General features: G+C 56.0%; 1 protein-coding gene across 2 annotated transcripts in view; it reads left to right on the top strand.

Moving 5' to 3' along the window:
- NSG1 (neuronal vesicle trafficking associated 1) overlaps nucleotides 1–16,998 on the top strand; it is a 32,306-nt gene that overhangs the window by 12,366 nt on the left and 2,942 nt on the right. Inside the window, exon 4 of one of the 2 annotated variants that reach the window (XM_033856842.2) lies at nucleotides 11,331–11,441. The exons of the other annotated variant lie outside the window; for it this stretch is intronic. Within the exon in view, the coding sequence (XP_033712733.1) occupies nucleotides 11,331–11,441 (111 nt within the window). The remainder of the gene's footprint in view (nucleotides 1–11,330; nucleotides 11,442–16,998) is intronic. 2 annotated transcript variants of the gene reach the window in all.

The raw sequence follows: 16,998 nt of genomic DNA, 5'->3' as shown, positions 1-16,998 counted from the left end.
ATCAGTTGGCCATGAACACATGGTTTTATTTCTGAACTCTCCCTTCTATTTCATTGATTTATATGGCTGTTCTTATGTCAGTCCCACACTGCTTTGATTACTGTAGCTGTAAGGTTTTTTTTTTTTGGCGGTACGCGGGCCTCTCACTGTTGTGGCCTCTCCCGCTGCGGAGCACAGGCTCCGGACGCGCAGGCTCAGCGGCCATGGCTCACGGGCCCAGCCGCTCCGCGGCATGTAGGATCCTCCCGGACTGGGGCACGAACCCATGTCCCCTGCATCGGTAGGCGGACTCCCAACCTCTGCGCCACCAGGGAAGCCCTGTAGCTGTAAGTTTTGAAACTGTAAGCTTTGAAATTGGGAAGCGTGAGTCCTCTAGCTTATTCTTCATTTTCAAGATTGCTTTGGTGTTCACTATACCTTGCAATTTCCATTTCTACAGCAAAGGCTGTTGGGATTTTGATAGGGATTGCACTGAATCTGTGGATCAGTCTGGGAAGTATTCCCATCGTAACATTATTAAGTCTTCCAATCCATGGTGCTTTTCATTTATTTGGGTCTTCTTTGCTTTCTTTCAGCAACGTGTTATAGTCTGCAGTGTACACATTCTTTCACTTTTTACTGTAGGCGATCAACTGCAGTAGTATAAGTAAATCCCGTGACTGTCACCAATGCAAGTCACAAGTGTTCTTTGTATCACACTGCAGGTGTTGCCAAGATCTTGGGAAGTGTTTAGTCCCATCCTTCCTTTGAAATCACAGTATTATAAGATCTTGTTCTTTTTGGTGTGTTAATAAGGAAGCCCATGCACAATGTATCACAAATGTACATTTTTGCAATATTTTGATAATAGTATTTCAGTGTGATTGGTTTTTTTTCCTGTGTGTTGTGTCTTATGCATTTTAAGCATGATTCTGAGAAGGATTTACAGGCTTCACGTGGCTGCCAGAGGTCAGTGGCACAAACATGGTGGAAACCCTACACCAGGCTCTCCCTCGACCCCCGCTGCTCCCACACACTGTTCCTTAAAGCCCACTGCCCACAGCAGTGGAGTGAGGGTCACCATGGGGCACCCACCGGAGGACACAGGGTGATGAGTACAAATCCCTGTACAGTAGCTGGAATTTCACCCCACTGTGTCCTGCTTTAGAGCTTTTATTGACAGCTGCACAAAAGTGGTGTCAATTTAGGGACCATGTAGTATCTGCTCTAACACACACGTAAATTGGTGGCAAACATCTGTCCTTTAGGCAGCTGGCGATACCTCCCAGCGCTACGAGAAATGCTAATTTGGGACATAATAGAGGGGCAGCCACCTTCTGGAATCCCGCAGCGCCCAGGAACCGTCTGGGCTCCCACCTCTTGGTGTGGCACATGGGGTCCTTTGTCACCCACCCGTGCCGCTCTCCTGCAGGACGTGTGATGCTCCAGCCGCACTGGCTGAACACACTGTGTCCTGGATGCCTGGGGCTTTGGTACAACCTCTCTCTCCCTCTGACTACAACACACTTGCCCGAGCTTCCCAGGAGCGCTCCCCGTCCTTCAAGACCAGACACCCCCTCCTGGACCGCTTCCCCGCATGGGGGCGGTTTGGCCTCTGCTCCCACCTTCCCCTCCCGGTTCTCACTCTGTGCTGTGGTGAGTTAACACCACTCAGCAGAGACCAGGGCTGACCCTGCTGGCCAAGGTCACTCCATGGTGGCCGGGAGCCTCCACCAGCCACTGGGGATTCCGTTGATGTAGGAAGGCAGGGCCTTGGGGCCCAAGACACTTTTGCCTTTGTGGGCCCTTTCCTCCTTAAAAAAAAAAAACAAAAAACATCTTATGACTGTCTTGGACTAAAGATGGATATAATCCAGGCTGGATTCATTACTATTTTTTTTTCTGGTTTTGAAGAAAAAGTTAAAACCATTTTCTGGGGTCACTAAAAGCATCGCGGGCCCCAGCACTGGGTTTTGTGTGCCTGATAGAGATGTCGGCCCTGAAACAAAGGCCCTGCCTCTAAGGAAACACCCTTCTGCCAACCAAGGGCCTCCATCGCCTTCATCCCTGGCCCCCAGGCCCACAGCCCCACCCGGAGAGGACAGTGGCAGGTTTGGGTACTGCCCGTCCACCGGGGTCCCGGCCTCCGGGGGACCCTGGAGGGCAGAGCTGCCCGGGGTCCTGCCCCCTTCCTGCGCATGATCATTTCCTTAATAAACCCCGGTAAACTGAATTTATGTTCCACTTGATGTGTAGATGCTCTGGGTTGGCTCCTGGCACCCAAGGGCTGCCCTGTAAGTCCTCACTGGGGGATGGGCTACCTGCCAGCTGCATCCACCCACTGACTCATTCACTCGTCTCCCTCTGCCTATTGTGTGGTTTCAGCCCTGCCCGCAGGGGCTCGGTCTATGGGGAGGTGGGCTTGCAAGGAGGTGAATTAGTTTCCTGGGGCAGCTGAGTGGCGTAAAACCACACGCATTCATTCTCTGACAGTCCTGGAGGCCAGAGGTCCTGAATCAGTCGCACTGGCTGTGCTTCCTCTTGCAGCCTCTGGAGGTGTGCTGCTTGCATTCCTTGGCTTGCAGCTCCTCCCTCCATCTGCAAAGCCTGCAGCACAGCATCTCCAATCTCTCTCTGCTCTATCTTCCCATCGGCGTCTCCTCTGTGGCAGATTCGCCCTCTGCCTCCCTCTTATAAGGGCGCCTGTGGTTCCACTGAGGGCCCCTCTGGATAATCCAGGATAATCTTCCATCTCAAGACCCTTGACTTGATCATATCTGCAGAGTCCCTTTTACCATGTAAAGTGGCATATGCAGGTTCCAGGGATTAGGACCTGGATACCTGTAGGGTATCAGCCGGCTTCCCTTGGCCTAGTCGTCTACATGTCTGAGCCTCCGTTGCCCCGTTGGTAAGATGCAGTCAGTAACGTGGCCTTGCAGGTGCTGTCGTAGGAGTGTACAAGCTTTATTTAAACCGCCTACCATACGTAGTGCAGAGGCAACGAAGTTTCTGGAGCTGCCATCAGTATGGTGTTTTGGTGCAACAGGGCAGAGCTTGGGTGGGAGCTCAGGAGCCCCCTGGCTGCAGAAGTTCGACGCAAAAGTGGGATCCACTGTTCACCCCCACGGTTCTCAGCAAGGCTGAGAACACAGGAGGTGTTTGGGGCTGGGGGGTGGGCTCACATACTGATGCCTGGGTGTTGCTCCCGGTCTGGGGTCCGGGTATCGGGGTCTCCCAGTCTGGAGTCCGGGTATCGGGGTCTCCCGGTCTGGGGTCCGGGTATCGGGGTCTCCCGGTCTAGGGTCCGGGTATTGGTGTCTCCCGGTCTGGGGTCCAGGTATCGGGATCTCCCGGTCTGGGGTCCGGGTATTGGTGTCTCCCGGTCTGGGGTCCGGGTATCGGGATCTCCCGGTCTGGGGTCTGGGTATTGGGGTCTCCCGGTCTGGGATCTCCCAGTCTGGGGTCCGGGTATGGGGTCTCCCGGTCTGGGATCTCCCGGTCTGGGGTCTGGGTATGGGGATCTCCCGGTCTGGGGTCTGGGTATTGGGGTCTCCCGGTCTGGGATCTCCCAGTCTGGGGTCCGGGTATCGGGGTCTCCGGTCTGGGGTCCGGGTATGGGGATCTCCCAGTCTGGGATCTCCCGGTCTGGGGTCTGGGTATTGGGGTCTCCCGGTCTGGGGTCCGGGTATTGGGGTCTCCCGGTCTGGGGTCCGGGTATGGGGGTCTCCCGGTCTGGGGTCCGGGTATGGGGATCTCCCGGTCTGGGGTCCGGGTATCGGGGTCTCCGGTCTGGGGTCCGGGTATGGGGATCTCCCGGTCTGGGGTCTGGGTATTGGGGTCTCCCGGTCTGGGGTCCGGGTATGGGGGTGTCCCGGTCTGGGGTCCGGGTATCGGGGTCTCCCGGTCTGGACTCTCCCGGTCTGGGGTCCGGGTATTGGGGTCTCCCGGTCTGGGATCTCCCGGTCTGGGGTCCGCGTACCGGGATCCTTGGAGGCTCCTGTGATTCTGGTACACAGCGCCGTTGGGGCCTTTTCTGTGCTCAGGTCGGGTCACTGAGGTGATGGCTGCCCCTCCTCTTGTGTGCGCCGCGGGCTTTTCGGCCACCTGTGCGTCCCATTGTTCCCGTTGGAGGTGCTGCCTTTTCAGTGGCTGGGCCTCCGTCGCGTGTACAGGAAGGTGCTGGATTTGATGGTCTCCAGGCATCTTCCTTGCTCTGAGGCCACAGCCCTGAGGGAGTGGGGCTTATGTTGTTCAGTGAGGGGCTGCTCTGCCCAGGTCTCCTGGACACCCCACTGTAAATGTGGGTGCCCCCCCTTCACAGCTGAGAGGGGACTGAGGGTCAGGGGCCAGATGCCCTTTCCAGAGTCACTGTGTGTGTTGGCCGAGCAGGCCTAGAACCCAGGGTGCTTGACACACAACGGGTAGTGGATGGGTGGCTTGTCTCTTGGCCAGAGTATTTCAGAATTGGCGGAAAGATGGAGCCTCAGGCGATCAGGGCTCTCCAGGGTGCTTACAGCCGTGGTGTGCCCATGTGGAGAAAGCCAGAGGGTACTCCCAGGGCCTGGAGGAAACAGGTATGTCTGGCTAAGTGATTTCACATTCTGTTCTGGAATATTCTTAATTGTCTCATGGGGGTGAGAGGTGAGGGAGGTTCATGAAACTCTCCAAACTGGGACAGAGTTTCATGTCACTTGACTCAGGAAATGGTAGATACTGGGTTATGGGGGACACATGCGCTCTCGGTGTCCAGAGAGGCTGGCACGTTCCAGAGCCCTCCGGGAGGCAGTGGGCCTGGCCAGGGCTTTGGCGAGGAGGAGGGAAGGCCGCCAGCCTGGCCATGCTGGGGAAGGGACAAGGGCGACCTCCGGGGGAGGTGAGCCAGTGCTGACCACTCAGGGCCTAAAACAGCCTTGGTGTTAGGGGCTGTGTTAGTTTGCTAGGGCTGCCGGGACAAAGTACATCGACTGGGGGACTCCAACAGCAGAGATGTATTGTCTCCCGGTTCTGGAGGCCAGAGGTCCAAGACTGAGGTACCAGCAGGTGTGCTCTGAAGCCTCCGGGGGAGAACCCTTCCGTGCCTCCTCCTGGCTCCTGGGGCGGGGCGGGGCGTTGCCGGCAGTCCCTGGCTCTCCGTGGCTTGAAGGTGCATCACTCCATCCTCCGTCTTCACGTGGCCGTGTGTGCACCTCTGTGTCCAGATGTCCCCTTTTCATGACACAGTCATACTGGATTAGGGCTCACCCGAATGACCTCAGTTAATTGAATCACCCCTGCAAGGACCCTATTTCTAAATAAGGTCACATTCACAGGTGCCAGGCTTAGGGCTTCCACTTTTTTTGGGGGGGTTGGGGCACAATTCAACCTTGACTGGGGTGCAGCACATGGGGCTGGCAACATGCTCTCCAGCCCTTGATAGCTTTTCATTCTCTTGATAAACGTGTAAGAGTGTGAGGCCTTGTCCCTTCTTCAGAGACAAGATGCGCAGGCGACCTGCTCGTCACACAGGTGGCGGGTAGCAGAGCCAGGATCCAGTTCGGAGCCAGATGGGGATCTTCCTGGAAAGGCCTGTGGCTCACTTCTCAGGCCTCTCAGGCCGTGGTGACTGCAGGGGACACCATGCCATGTAGGGAAATGTGAACCCTCATTTCTCCACCCACTCCCCACAGGGTGCTTTCCAGCTCCGAGCAGACTCGGGCCCGGGAGAGGCCCGGGGTTCACGGAGGCGTGGAGGGGGGAGGGGGACAGCCCGCCGTTGGGGGCTGGGGTTTGCCATGCCCCATGCCTCCTGCTGATTCTCTGGGGATCTATTCCTTTGCCTTCTCCCTGGGCTGCTTGGGGGACTGTCCTGTTCTCATTTCTCAGTTCTGTGAGCTCCTTGGCCATCGGGCCCAGGAATCCTGGATGGAAGGCCCAGGCCAGGTTCCAGGAGAACGGCCCTGAGGAGGTGGTTCCCCACGGTCCTGCGGAGAGAGGGGGGGGTTCTTTTTATACCTAAACAGATGGGGTACTGTGAACCAAACCCCACGTGGCTTCTGATTCAAGGGATAGGTTTAAGGATGCACGTCTCTCCAAGACTTGAGATTATACTCTTTTAAATTTTTTTTAATTAAATTAAATTTTTTAAAAAAATTATTCATTTTATTTATTTATTTTTGGCTGCATTGGGTCTTTGTTGCTGCACGCTGGCTTTCTCTAGTTGCGGCGAGCAGGGGCTACTCTTCGTTGCGGTGCGCGGGCTTCTCATTGTGGTGGCTTCCCTTGTTGCGGAGCACGGGCTCTAAGCGTGTGGGCTTCAGTAGTTGTGGCACGCGGGCTCAGTAGTTGTGGCTTGCGGGCTCTAGAGCGCAGGCTCAGTAGTTGTGGCGCACGGGCTTAGTTGCTCTGCGGCATGTGGGATCTTCCTGGACCAGGGCTCGAACCCGTGTTCCCTGCATTGGCAGGCGGATTCTTAACTGCTGCGCCACCAGGGAAGTCCCTATACTCTTTTTTAAAAAATTGAAATGTAGTTGACATATAGCAATATTTTAGTTTCAGCTGTGCAACAGAATGATTCAATATTTGTGTGTATTGAGAAATGATCACACTGTAAGTCTAGTTAACATCTGTCACCACACAGTTACAGTATTTTTTCTTGTGATGAGACCTTTTAAGAGCTACTTTCTTAGCCACTTTCAGATACGCAGCACAGTTTTATTAACTGTAGTCACCATGCTTTATACTACATCCCCAGGACTTATTTATCTTTAATTGGAAGTGTGTGCCTTTTGACCCCCTTCACCCATTTCCCCCACCCCCCCGCCTCTGGTACCACCAATTTGATCTCTGTATTTATGAGCTCAGTTTTTTTTTTTTTTTTAAGATTCCACATATAAGTGAGCTTGAACAGTATTTGTTTTACTTGGTCTGACTTATCTCACTTAGTGTAATGCCTTCGAGGTCCACCCATGTTGTTACAAATGGCAAGATTTCCTTCTTTTTATGACTGAATAATAGTCCGTTGAATATATATACCACATCTTTATCCAAGCAACTTAGGTTGCTTCTGTATCTTGGCCATTGTAAATAATGCTGCAGTAAACATGGGGGTGCAGACATCTTTTCAAGTTAGTTTTTTCATTTCCTTCAGATAAATACCCAGAAGTGGGATTGTTGGATCACATGGTAGTTCTTTTTTTTTGTGCAAATTCATTTTTTGATTTATTTTTGTCTGTGTTGGGTCTTCATTGCAGTGCGTGGGCTTCTCATTGTGGTGGCTTCTCTTGTTGCGGAGCACAGGCTCTAGGTGCGTGGGCTTCAGTTGTTGTGGCACGTGGGCTCAGTAGTTGTGGCTTGCAGGCTCTAGAGCACAGGCTCAGTAGTTGTGGCGCACGGGCTTAGTTGCTCCGTGGCATGTGGGATCTTCCCGGACCAGGGCTCGAACCTGTGTCCCCTGCATTGGCAGGCGGATTCTTAACCACGGTGCCACCAGGGAAGTCCCGGTAGTTCTATTTTTAGTTTTTTGAGGAACCTCTGAATTGTTTTCCGTAGTGGCTGCACCAGTTGACATTCCCACCAATATTGCACGAGAGTTTCCTTTTCTCTGCGTCCTTTCCGACCGTTATTATTTCTTTTCTTTTTGAAAATAGCCATTCTAATAGATGTGAGGTGATATCTCATTATGGTTTTGATTTGCAGTTCTCTGATGGTTAGTGATGTTGAGCACCTTTTCATGTACCTGTTGGCCATTTGTATGTCTTCTCTGGAAAAAAGTGTCTATGCAGTTCCTCTGCCCATTTTTTAGTTGGATTCTTTGGGTTTTGCTCTAGAGTTCTATGAGTTCTTTATATATTTTTATATTAACCCCTTATCAGATATATGATTTACAGATATTCCTTCCCATTCAGTAGGTTGCTTTTTAATTTTGTTGATGATTTCCTTTGCTGTGCAGAAGCTTTTCAGCTTGATGGAGTCCTGCTTGTTTATTTTTGCTTTTGTTGCTTTTGCTTTTGGGGTCAAATACAACGAATCCTTACCAAGACCAATGTCAAGGAGCTCATCACCTGCGTTTTCTTCTAGGCGTTTTCTGGTTTCAGGTCCTACGTTCAAGTCTTTAATCCATCTTGGGTTAATATTTGGATGTGGTGTTAGTGGTTGAGTTTTATTCTTTTACATGAGGCTCTCCAGTTTTCCCAGCACCATTTATTGAAGAGACTGTTCTTTCCCTGTTTTATATTCTTGGCTCCTTTGTCATAAACTAATTGACCATACACATGTGGGTTGATTTATGGGCTCTCTTCTCTGTTCCATAGTCTATGTGTCTGTTTTTACACCACTACCACACTGTTTTGAATACCTTTGTGATATAGTTTGAAATCAAGGAGCACGATGCCTCCGGTTTTCTTCTTCTTAAGATTGCTTTGGCTGTTTTATGGTTGACACAAATTGGAAGATAGTTTATTCTATTTCTGTGAAAAACGAATATGTAATTTTGATAGGGATTGCATTGAATCTGTAGATTGCTTTGGGTAGTGGTAGTGTGGACATTTTAACAATATTAATTCTTCCAGTGCATGAGCACAGAATATCTTTCCATTTTTTTGTGTCTTCTTCAGTTTTTTTTCATCACTGACTTATAAATAGTTTTCAGTGTACAGGTCTTTTACCTCCTTGGTTAAATTTATTCCTAGATATTTTATTCTTGGAGATGCAATTGTAAGTGGGATTGTTTTCTTAATTACTCTTCTGATAGCTCACTTATTAGTGTATAGAAATGCAATCGATTTTTTTGTATGTTGATTTTGTATCCTGCAACTTTGTTGATTAGTTCTAACAGTTATTTGGTGGTCTTTAGGGTTTTCTATAGATACTTTGTCATTTGCAAATTGTAACAGTTTTACTTCTTCCTTTCTAATTTGGATGCCTTTTATTTCTTTTTCTTGCCTAATTGTCCTGGCTAGGATTTGTAATACTATGTTAAATAAAACTGGCAAGAGTGGCCATCCCTTTCTTGTTCCTGATCTTAGAGGAAAAGCTTTCAGCTTTTCACCATTGAGTATGCTGTTAGCTGTGGGCTTGTCATAGATGGCCTTTATTATGTACATTCCCTCCATACCCACTTGTTGAGAGTTTTTATCATAAATGCACGTTGAATTTTGTCACATGCTTTTTCTGCATCTGTTGAGACGGTCATATGATTTTTATCCTTCATTTTGTTACTGTGATATGTCACATAGATTTTGTGGATGTTGGAACCATCCTTGCAACCATGGAATGAATCCCACTTGATCATGGTGCATGTATTTATTAACGTGTAGTTGAATTCAGTTCGCTAATATTTTACTGAGGAGGACATATTCTAACAGGGCTTCTTAACCTGTTGTGCGCCATGGACCTCTTCTTGGAATAATGTTTTCAAATGCCCAAAATAGAATATAGAGGGTTACGAAGGAGTTCAGTTATTTTAAATACGGCTCTCCCTATGGACAACCCTGCTATTCTAGACTGTGGAAGGAGCTGCTGAAGTGGGCCTTGCTGCCCCCAGGGGCCGCCAGTGGGTAGCTGCGTCCCAGGCAGGGCAGATTTGGGTGAGCAGTAGTCAGGTGAATGTGGGGAGGGGCTCAGGTGGGCTAGGGCGGCGGGCCTGGGCGAGGCTGTGCGGCCTGGGCCGAGAGTCCAGCTCTGCATCTGCCAGCTGTGTGACCCGAGTGAGCAAGGGAATGGCTGTGGGGACAGCTGCACAACAACAGCAAACGCTTCCTTCCAGAGCATCCCGCGTGCCTAGGTGCCGTCCTCCCACCAGCCCCGGGTGCTGGGGCCTCTCACTGCCGTTGGCTGGCAGGAGCCTGGGCCTAGAGGAGTGGAGTGACTTACCCAGAATCTGGCTGCCCCTCCTGGGCGCCGGGCACCGGCAGGGTTGCCACCCCTGTCGCAAAGCCCCGCACATACTCTGCTGCTCCCTCGGCCGCCGCGTGTCCCCAGGGCCACTGCCCCCTCCTCTTCCTCAGATTCAGCCTCCTTTGTTACCCAGCTCCATGCTCAGCTCCTCTGCGGTCTCCCCGGGCTGCCCACCTGGGCCGGGTGGTCTTGTCCTTGCCCACGTGCCATAGTGGCCACCAGAACCCAGATGGCATCTTCCCTGGGGGTGCTTTGGGCCTTGAGGCAGCCGCGGCGCCACCCTGTGTCCCCTTGTCAGACTCAGGCTCCACGTGCAGGCGGGTTGTCCAGACAGGCTGGAGTGGCTAGAGGGTGACAGCCCTGACAGCCCAGGTGAGGGGTCACGGGAAGAACGGGGGGTAGAGGACAGAGATGGGCAGGAAGGGCCTCCTTGGGGGTGACACAGAGACTCCTTGCTTGCTTCCCTGGGTGGGGGGCACAGAGGGGACGGGTGTCGCCCAGGCTGCAGTGAGCGTGAGCTGGGTGGTTGGAGGTGGGGACTCGTAGCCCGGGCAGCAGTGGCCGGTGGCCAGGGTGGCCGTGTGGGGAGAAGAGAGGGAGTAGTGGGGCTGGGCTGGGGGCCTGGGTGCTGCGGTTCCTGGTCACACCTCCCGACCTGACCCGCAGGGCCTCTGCACGCCCTTTCAGCCCAGGACACGCTCTCGCCCCTGCCCAGCGGCTCCCAGCAGCCAGGGAACACCTTCAAGGCCAGATGTAGCATCATTTCGTCCCCCGTGCCCCAGGCCCTGCAGCGGGGAGGTCTCCCATCGCTGGCCCACTCTGCTCACGGGCTGTCATGAGTCATCTGCCGACATTACTGAGTACGTCCCGTGGTCCAGCCACGGTGCAGAAGGCCGAGTCCCCATGCTAATGGGGACCGCCCTCCAGGGTGGGGAGGACAGGCTCTAACCGAACACGCAGGAAACTGTCCAGAGTGGAGGTGATGGGGGCCCGGGAGGGTCTTCTGTCCTGCCCAGCTGGCCCCAGGTCAAGGGCAGGGCTGGTGTCCAGGGCTCAGGGGTGTCTCTGGAACAGCTGATTAGCCATTGGCTGATGCGTCACTGTGGTGACCCACAGCGTCAGAAGGGCAGCCCACACCCACGGCTCGTTGGTGTGTCCGATGTCCATGAGGCCTGATCGTCACCTGTACCCCGAGCTCTCTATGCAAGGCCTGGAATACTAGAAATGGCTAATTTAAAATGAAGGTGATGCAGCTTGTGGTGAAAAAATGAAAATGGTACAAAAAGTAGTCCAGTGTAAAGTGACTCTGCTGACTGCTTCTCACCAGAGGCCTCCCGGTTCTGTGTTCCGTGCCTCCTTCCGGAGACGGTGGCCGTGTACAGTGGCCCGCGGGCCTGTGTGTCTGTGTGCATCTGTGTGTGGGTGTGTCTGCGTGGCCGCCCCCTCAGCCGTGCTGACGGCCCCGCCCCCCCCCACAGGTGTCCGTGCTGGTGCTCTTTGCCCTGGCCTTCCTCACCTGTGTCGTCTTCCTGGTTGTCTACAAGGTGTACAAGTATGACCGTGCCTGCCCCGACGGCTTCGTGCTCAAGGTAAGCCCCCCCACCCCCTGGGCCCCCGATGCCTTTGCGCCTTGTCCCCCCGCGTGGCTCACAACAGGGCTAGAGCGGCAGGGGCCTGGCGGGAGCTCCTCATGGGGACCTGGGGGCAGGGAAGCGGGGTCACGGCGGGGCCTGTGAAAGGGAGGCTCCTGTCTGCAGGCCTAGCACATCCCCTGGGTGGGCAGTGAGTGATGAGGGGACATGCCAGGAAGCAGAGGTCCCGGGAGAGGAAGACTTGCACCACCACTCAGGGGTTTGGGAGCAGGGCCGGGCGACCCCAGCCCCCCGACCGCAGACCCTGGTCTGCCCGCCATGCTGCTGGGCTCTCCACGCTCCATGCTCGCTTTGCTGATGTGATGATGCCTCCTTCCCCAAAGGCTCCAAGTGGCAGAGAAGCAGACACATGGGGCCGCAGGATTAAGGGGAGAAAATAAGTGAGGGGGTGGGGTGAAGGAAGCGGGAGTGAAACGCACGGGCTATGGACTTGCTCCCGTGTCCCATACACTCAGCACCTGGGCCCCCTTTTGGATCTGAACTTCCCAGAGCCAGTGCGAAGAGGAGAACATGATCAGTCCCAGGATTTGGCGCTGCTGGAATGAAAGCAGAACCCGGCCCTGTGTGCTGCTGGGCACGAGCAGAACAAGCCCGGTGGCCTGCTGCCACTGGGCGGCTGCGGTTTGGGAGCTGCTGATGTGAGGGACACAGGCCCTTGTATGGGTTCCTCCTTCCACGGCTTCAAGGCTTCTGACACTTGAGCCCTTCTGTGCTCAGCGAGTGTGCGTTTTGTGCCCACCACGTAAGAGGCCCGTGGGGGCGCCGTGCAGGGACCTGGGGAAGGGCGTCTGGGCAGGGCGAAGCCTCCCGCCCCTTCCACCAGCCTGTGCACACCCCGGGCTGCGGCTGGAGGAGTTATGATCTGTTGGGAGGCTCAGGAGACAACATGGTTTAAAGGAGGGCTGGGACTTCGAGGAGGGCAGCACATGAGCTGATGCTGGAGGACGGCAGGGCTGAGCCAGGTGGGTGAGGGGAGGAGCAGCGCACAGGTGCTGGCTGGGCCGGTCCGTACGTAGTCCTTGTTGGGGAAGAGCCAGCTGTGGCCAGACTGGAGTGCCGGCCAGAGGCCGCTGGAGGAGAGGGAGGTGATGGGATGGCCACTTGGGTGGCTGGGGAGGCTGCCAGTTGGAAGCGAGGGACAGGAGGCTGCTGCAGGCGACCAAGGAAGAGGTGCGGGTCTAGACCTGTCTGGGTGCTGCGGATGGAGCAGGAGTGAATCTGGGAGGCGGGGGTGGGGTGGGGGGGGAGGACCTGAGGTCAAGGAGGAGGAGCCAAGGTGACGCAGGAGCCGCGCCCTGAGGGAAGCCGGGTGTGCGGAGGACCACTTCCCTGGGGACTGGAGTCCTTGTCCAGGCAGACGGCTCCCATACTTGCGGCCACAGCCTCACCAGGAAGATGCAGGGCTTCCTTCCGGGCTCGTTCTCTCTGTGCCTGAGACGGAGGCAGGAGTGGGTCCAAACTGCCTTCCCTGTCCTGCAAGGCCAGGTTCTGCTAGATAACCTGGTCCAGGTGGAGCCGGGGAGATGAGGCCCAGTCCTCGGACTCACAGCAGCTTTGGACGGCAGGTGTGTGCCTGTTTGAAAGGCTCTGCAGGTGGTTCCGGTGCACAGCCAGCCTTGGGAATTTAGAGCCCCTGAGAGACTGTTCCGCCTCGGGGGACTTGGCATTTTCCACTGGCATCTAATGGGTGGTGTCCTTCCTGGAGAAGGTCACTGGGAGGGCCGGGGAGCTGCTGCCCTGTATCCCACGGCCCTCGGGCTAAGGCTGGAGGAGGGAAGGTGTGAGCGTGTGTGTGTCCCCTTCCTCCCTCCTTTCTGCGTGTTCGTACATGTGCATCACATGCCACCACCCGATAGTTTACAAGGAGCTTTTAACTAGGATCTCTGATGCTCCCAGAAACCCTGTGGGGTAGATGCCATTAGACCCCCTTTTACCAACAGGAAGTTGAGTACAGAGACGTCGTACCCGAAGTCACACCCTGCACGTCCTTCTTTACTCGGCATCTGTTTAGTAACTGCCACCTTCTGTGTGCGTGGTGGGGTGCTGGGCGTGCCACAGGGCACAGGGTGTGTCAGGGGCCTGCCCTCGGAGCTCACGTTCTAGCAGCAAGCCAGCAGACCGACGTCCAGATGACGTGGATGCTGCCAAGTTAGGCAAGAAGGAATACGTGGGGGACCGTGTGCCTGTGGCCACCCCTTCTTGGGGGAGCACGGTGCTCGTCCAGGCTGGGACCCGAATGAGCAGGGGGTGCTGGTGTGGACCTGCTGTGGGCTGGGCTTGTGCTGAGGACAGACTGGGCCGGGCCTGCTGACCCCGGGCCCCGAGGGAAGGGCTGATGGGCACAGGCGCCCGAGCTTCTGGGATGCGTAGAGGGGCGCGGGCCAGCCTCTTGCAGGGGGCCCCAAGCTGAGGAGTGTCACGAGGGGATTTAAAAAGGCAGATGTGGGCTGGGGACGATCCTAGGTTTCTGTTTTTTTTTTTTTTAAACCATGAAGGCACTGGGTGAGTGTTACAGAAAGGTCTTAAACATAATGGGAGGAAACTGCCCCAGACCCTACAAGGTGTTTACAGTTGGGTGCTCCTCGTAGGCTGACGTGCTGTCGGGGAGCTCGCATGTGAGGTTTAATAGCTAGGCCTCCTGGACCGTGGGCCAGGGCTGTTGGGACACTTTCCTGGGTTCCCTCACCCGTCCAGTTATCGTTTCACCTTAGAAGCTCTGTGACCTCCCTGAGCTCACCCACAGCTGACATGTGTTTCTGCTGGGGTCTCTCCAGCCAAAGGGGGCAGGTCGCAGCTTCCCCGGAGCTCCCACCCCATCCTACTCCTGCGTGGCTCCCAGACACCCCTGGAAACCGTCTTCCCCTGGGGTCTTGCCTGCCGCCAGCACGCCCCCCCCCCCCCGCAGTGCCTCCCCAGCACCCCTGTCTTACAGCCTCGCTGTGTGGGTGGCAGCGGGACCGTCTGTCCTGGGTGCCTGGAGGGCAGGGATGCCCCATCCCATCTGGAGGCCTGGCCTAGCCTGGAGCAGAGTCACTCACTGCCCAGCAGGTGTTGGTGGCCTCAGAATGTCTTGCCAGACCCTGTGCTGGTGGCAAGGACAGAGTGAAGGGGAGGTGGCAGTGCAGGTGGGGGAGGAGGGTGGCCGCTGGCCTGCTGGACAGGGGCCAGTTCACCTGCAGGGCCGGCCCTGGGCTGAACAGACGGTTTGCCCCTGCAGAGTGGCCCGGCTCCCCAGTGCCCAGGCGTGGCCGGGCTCAGGACGCCGATGACAGAAGGGCATGCATGACCTCAGCGGTGCCCCCGTGGGCTTTTAATCCTTGCTGTCCGCTGTGCTGCGCTGGCTGCAGTCTTCACAGCAGCCCGGGCGGTGACTCATCAGCTCCTTTCTATAGTCGAGGGGACTGAGGCTCAGGCAGAAAACGTGACCTCGCCCTATAACGTGACCTCCTGCTCCTGCCGGCCTCAGCCCACAGAAACGCTGCGTACAGCGGCGCCGGGCCGTAAACACACTGCGTCCCTTTGTCACTTCTCTCCTGGAAGTAGCTAGCTGGCAGGTGTTTCTAGTCTGTATTTCAGGGTCAGTGACCTGGTAAGGAGACCAGTTCTCCATGGGGCAGGGTGGTATCAGGGCTGCGGGGAAAGCACGCGTTTATTATTTTCCCTTCCATCTTCACTAAACCAGCGGCAGTGAGCCACGCATCTCTGAGAAGCCCTGGCTCAGGGAACAGAGGAGGATGGATGGATCTGCTGTCAAATTCAACTTATTTATAAACCTCTGGCAAATCCCAGAGCTGTCTAAAGCCCCCTGCCCGCAAACCACATCCCTTCCTTCACCACCTCCCATCCTCCCAGACCCATGAGTGATGGAATAGCAGCCAGGTGGGCCAGGGCTGGACCAGCCATGGCGCCATCACATCCGCCAGTAACCACGCCAGGTAGCGCTGCCCTCCCTCTGCCGAGTGGCCACACCTGCCCCTTCCTAGTGTGAGCGGCAGAGCTGGATCCTGATTGGAGGCCACGGGGTGGGCACGGGGCTGCAGGGCCTGTGGGATCCCCAGGGCCTGGCCCAGAACTGGTGTGAACCGCTCTGCACCCGATGGGCAGCCCACCTGTGGGAGAGCCTGTTAACCTCAGGCTGACACTCCTTTTCGCAGACACAGGGCTGGTGACCCCTGTAAGAAGCGTCCGGACGGAGAGGGAGCTCGCTCACTTACAGGTGGAACAGGAGGCCCTGGGTCACACTCGGCCCAGTCTCTGCAGTGGCTCAAACGGGAGCTTTTCTGAGACTGAGACGTGGTCCCTTCTCTCGTCCACAAATCATGTGTTCGGCCCTGTGCGGCTGCTCCTGATACCGGGCAAATGGGCCCGCACACCGGGGAGGCCTCCGGGTCCACTGGGTGACGTTGCCCGCCTGGTGCCCGAAGAGGGCTTGACGAAGGCTGTGGCGTTCACCGGGTTCCCCTGGTCCTGGCCTCAGCAGCTCCTCCCGGGCAGCACCTCCCCGCTCCAGCCCAGCCTCCTGAGCCCTGCGGACGGAGCTCCGCCACACCCACCTCTGAGGATGCTGAGAGCCCAGGCGGGACCGGGTGTGCCTGGCTGGGGCCTCACGAACGCTGGCTGAACTTGAAGCTGCCAGGGCGTACAGTCCTGCTCCGGCGCCCCGGGGGGACCTCGCTGCCTTGTTTCTCACTGTTCTGCCTTTGAGCTGAGCAGTCACCATCGGCAGCTTTGGGGGTGGTGGGGCGACGTCTGGAGTGCACTGAGCAGAGGCCCGGGTTGGAGCTCGGTTCCCACGCTGCCCCGTGGTCCCTTCCCTCTCTGGGCCTCACTTGCTGTGACTGAAATGGGACTAACAGATCTCAGCTCACAGGGAGACATCGTGCCCGGAAGGCACTTGGCCACCTGTCAGAAGGAACCGGTGTGGTGGCAGGGCTGGGATGTGGAGACGGGCCTTGGGTCTGCAGAGACTCCAAGGAGCAGCCCCTTAACAGGGAGACGGAGCTAACCTGCCTTTAGCTTCCGGAGGCTGAAGAAACCCGGCTCGGGCAGGGACAGGGCTCCCAGAGGAGGTCCCCCCGTGCATCCCAGGCTGGCGCCCACGTCCACAGGGCAGTAGCCGCCACCGGCCATCCTGGTGACCATCAGAGACTCTGTCACGGTCTCCCTGCTGGGAGACTGCTCAGCCCAGAGAGGCAGAGGGGCGCATCGAGCCGCGGGGTGTCCTCTGAGCCCCAGGAGTTGGTGGAATCCTGGCTGCGCTCTTGCCAGCGAGGTGGCCTCGGCTGAGATGCTGCTCGGGGGTGCTAGCCGGATCCTGCGGCGGTGCTGGGAATCAGGGGGTTTAAAAGTCTCCCTGGTGACTGAAGGTAGCCAAGGCCCAGGACCCTTGTTACTGCAGTCTCCCTTCACTGTGTGACAGACCTTGGCGTTCCTGTAATGCTTTGGTTGCTTAGAGACACGGGTAACGTGCCTTCCGCCAGATGGAAGGTTTCTC

The sequence above is a fragment of the Tursiops truncatus genome, chromosome 5, assembly GCF_011762595.2.
Source record: "Tursiops truncatus isolate mTurTru1 chromosome 5, mTurTru1.mat.Y, whole genome shotgun sequence".
NCBI lineage: Eukaryota > Metazoa > Chordata > Mammalia > Artiodactyla > Delphinidae > Tursiops > Tursiops truncatus.
This window is presented reverse-complemented; position numbering and strand designations above follow the sequence as displayed.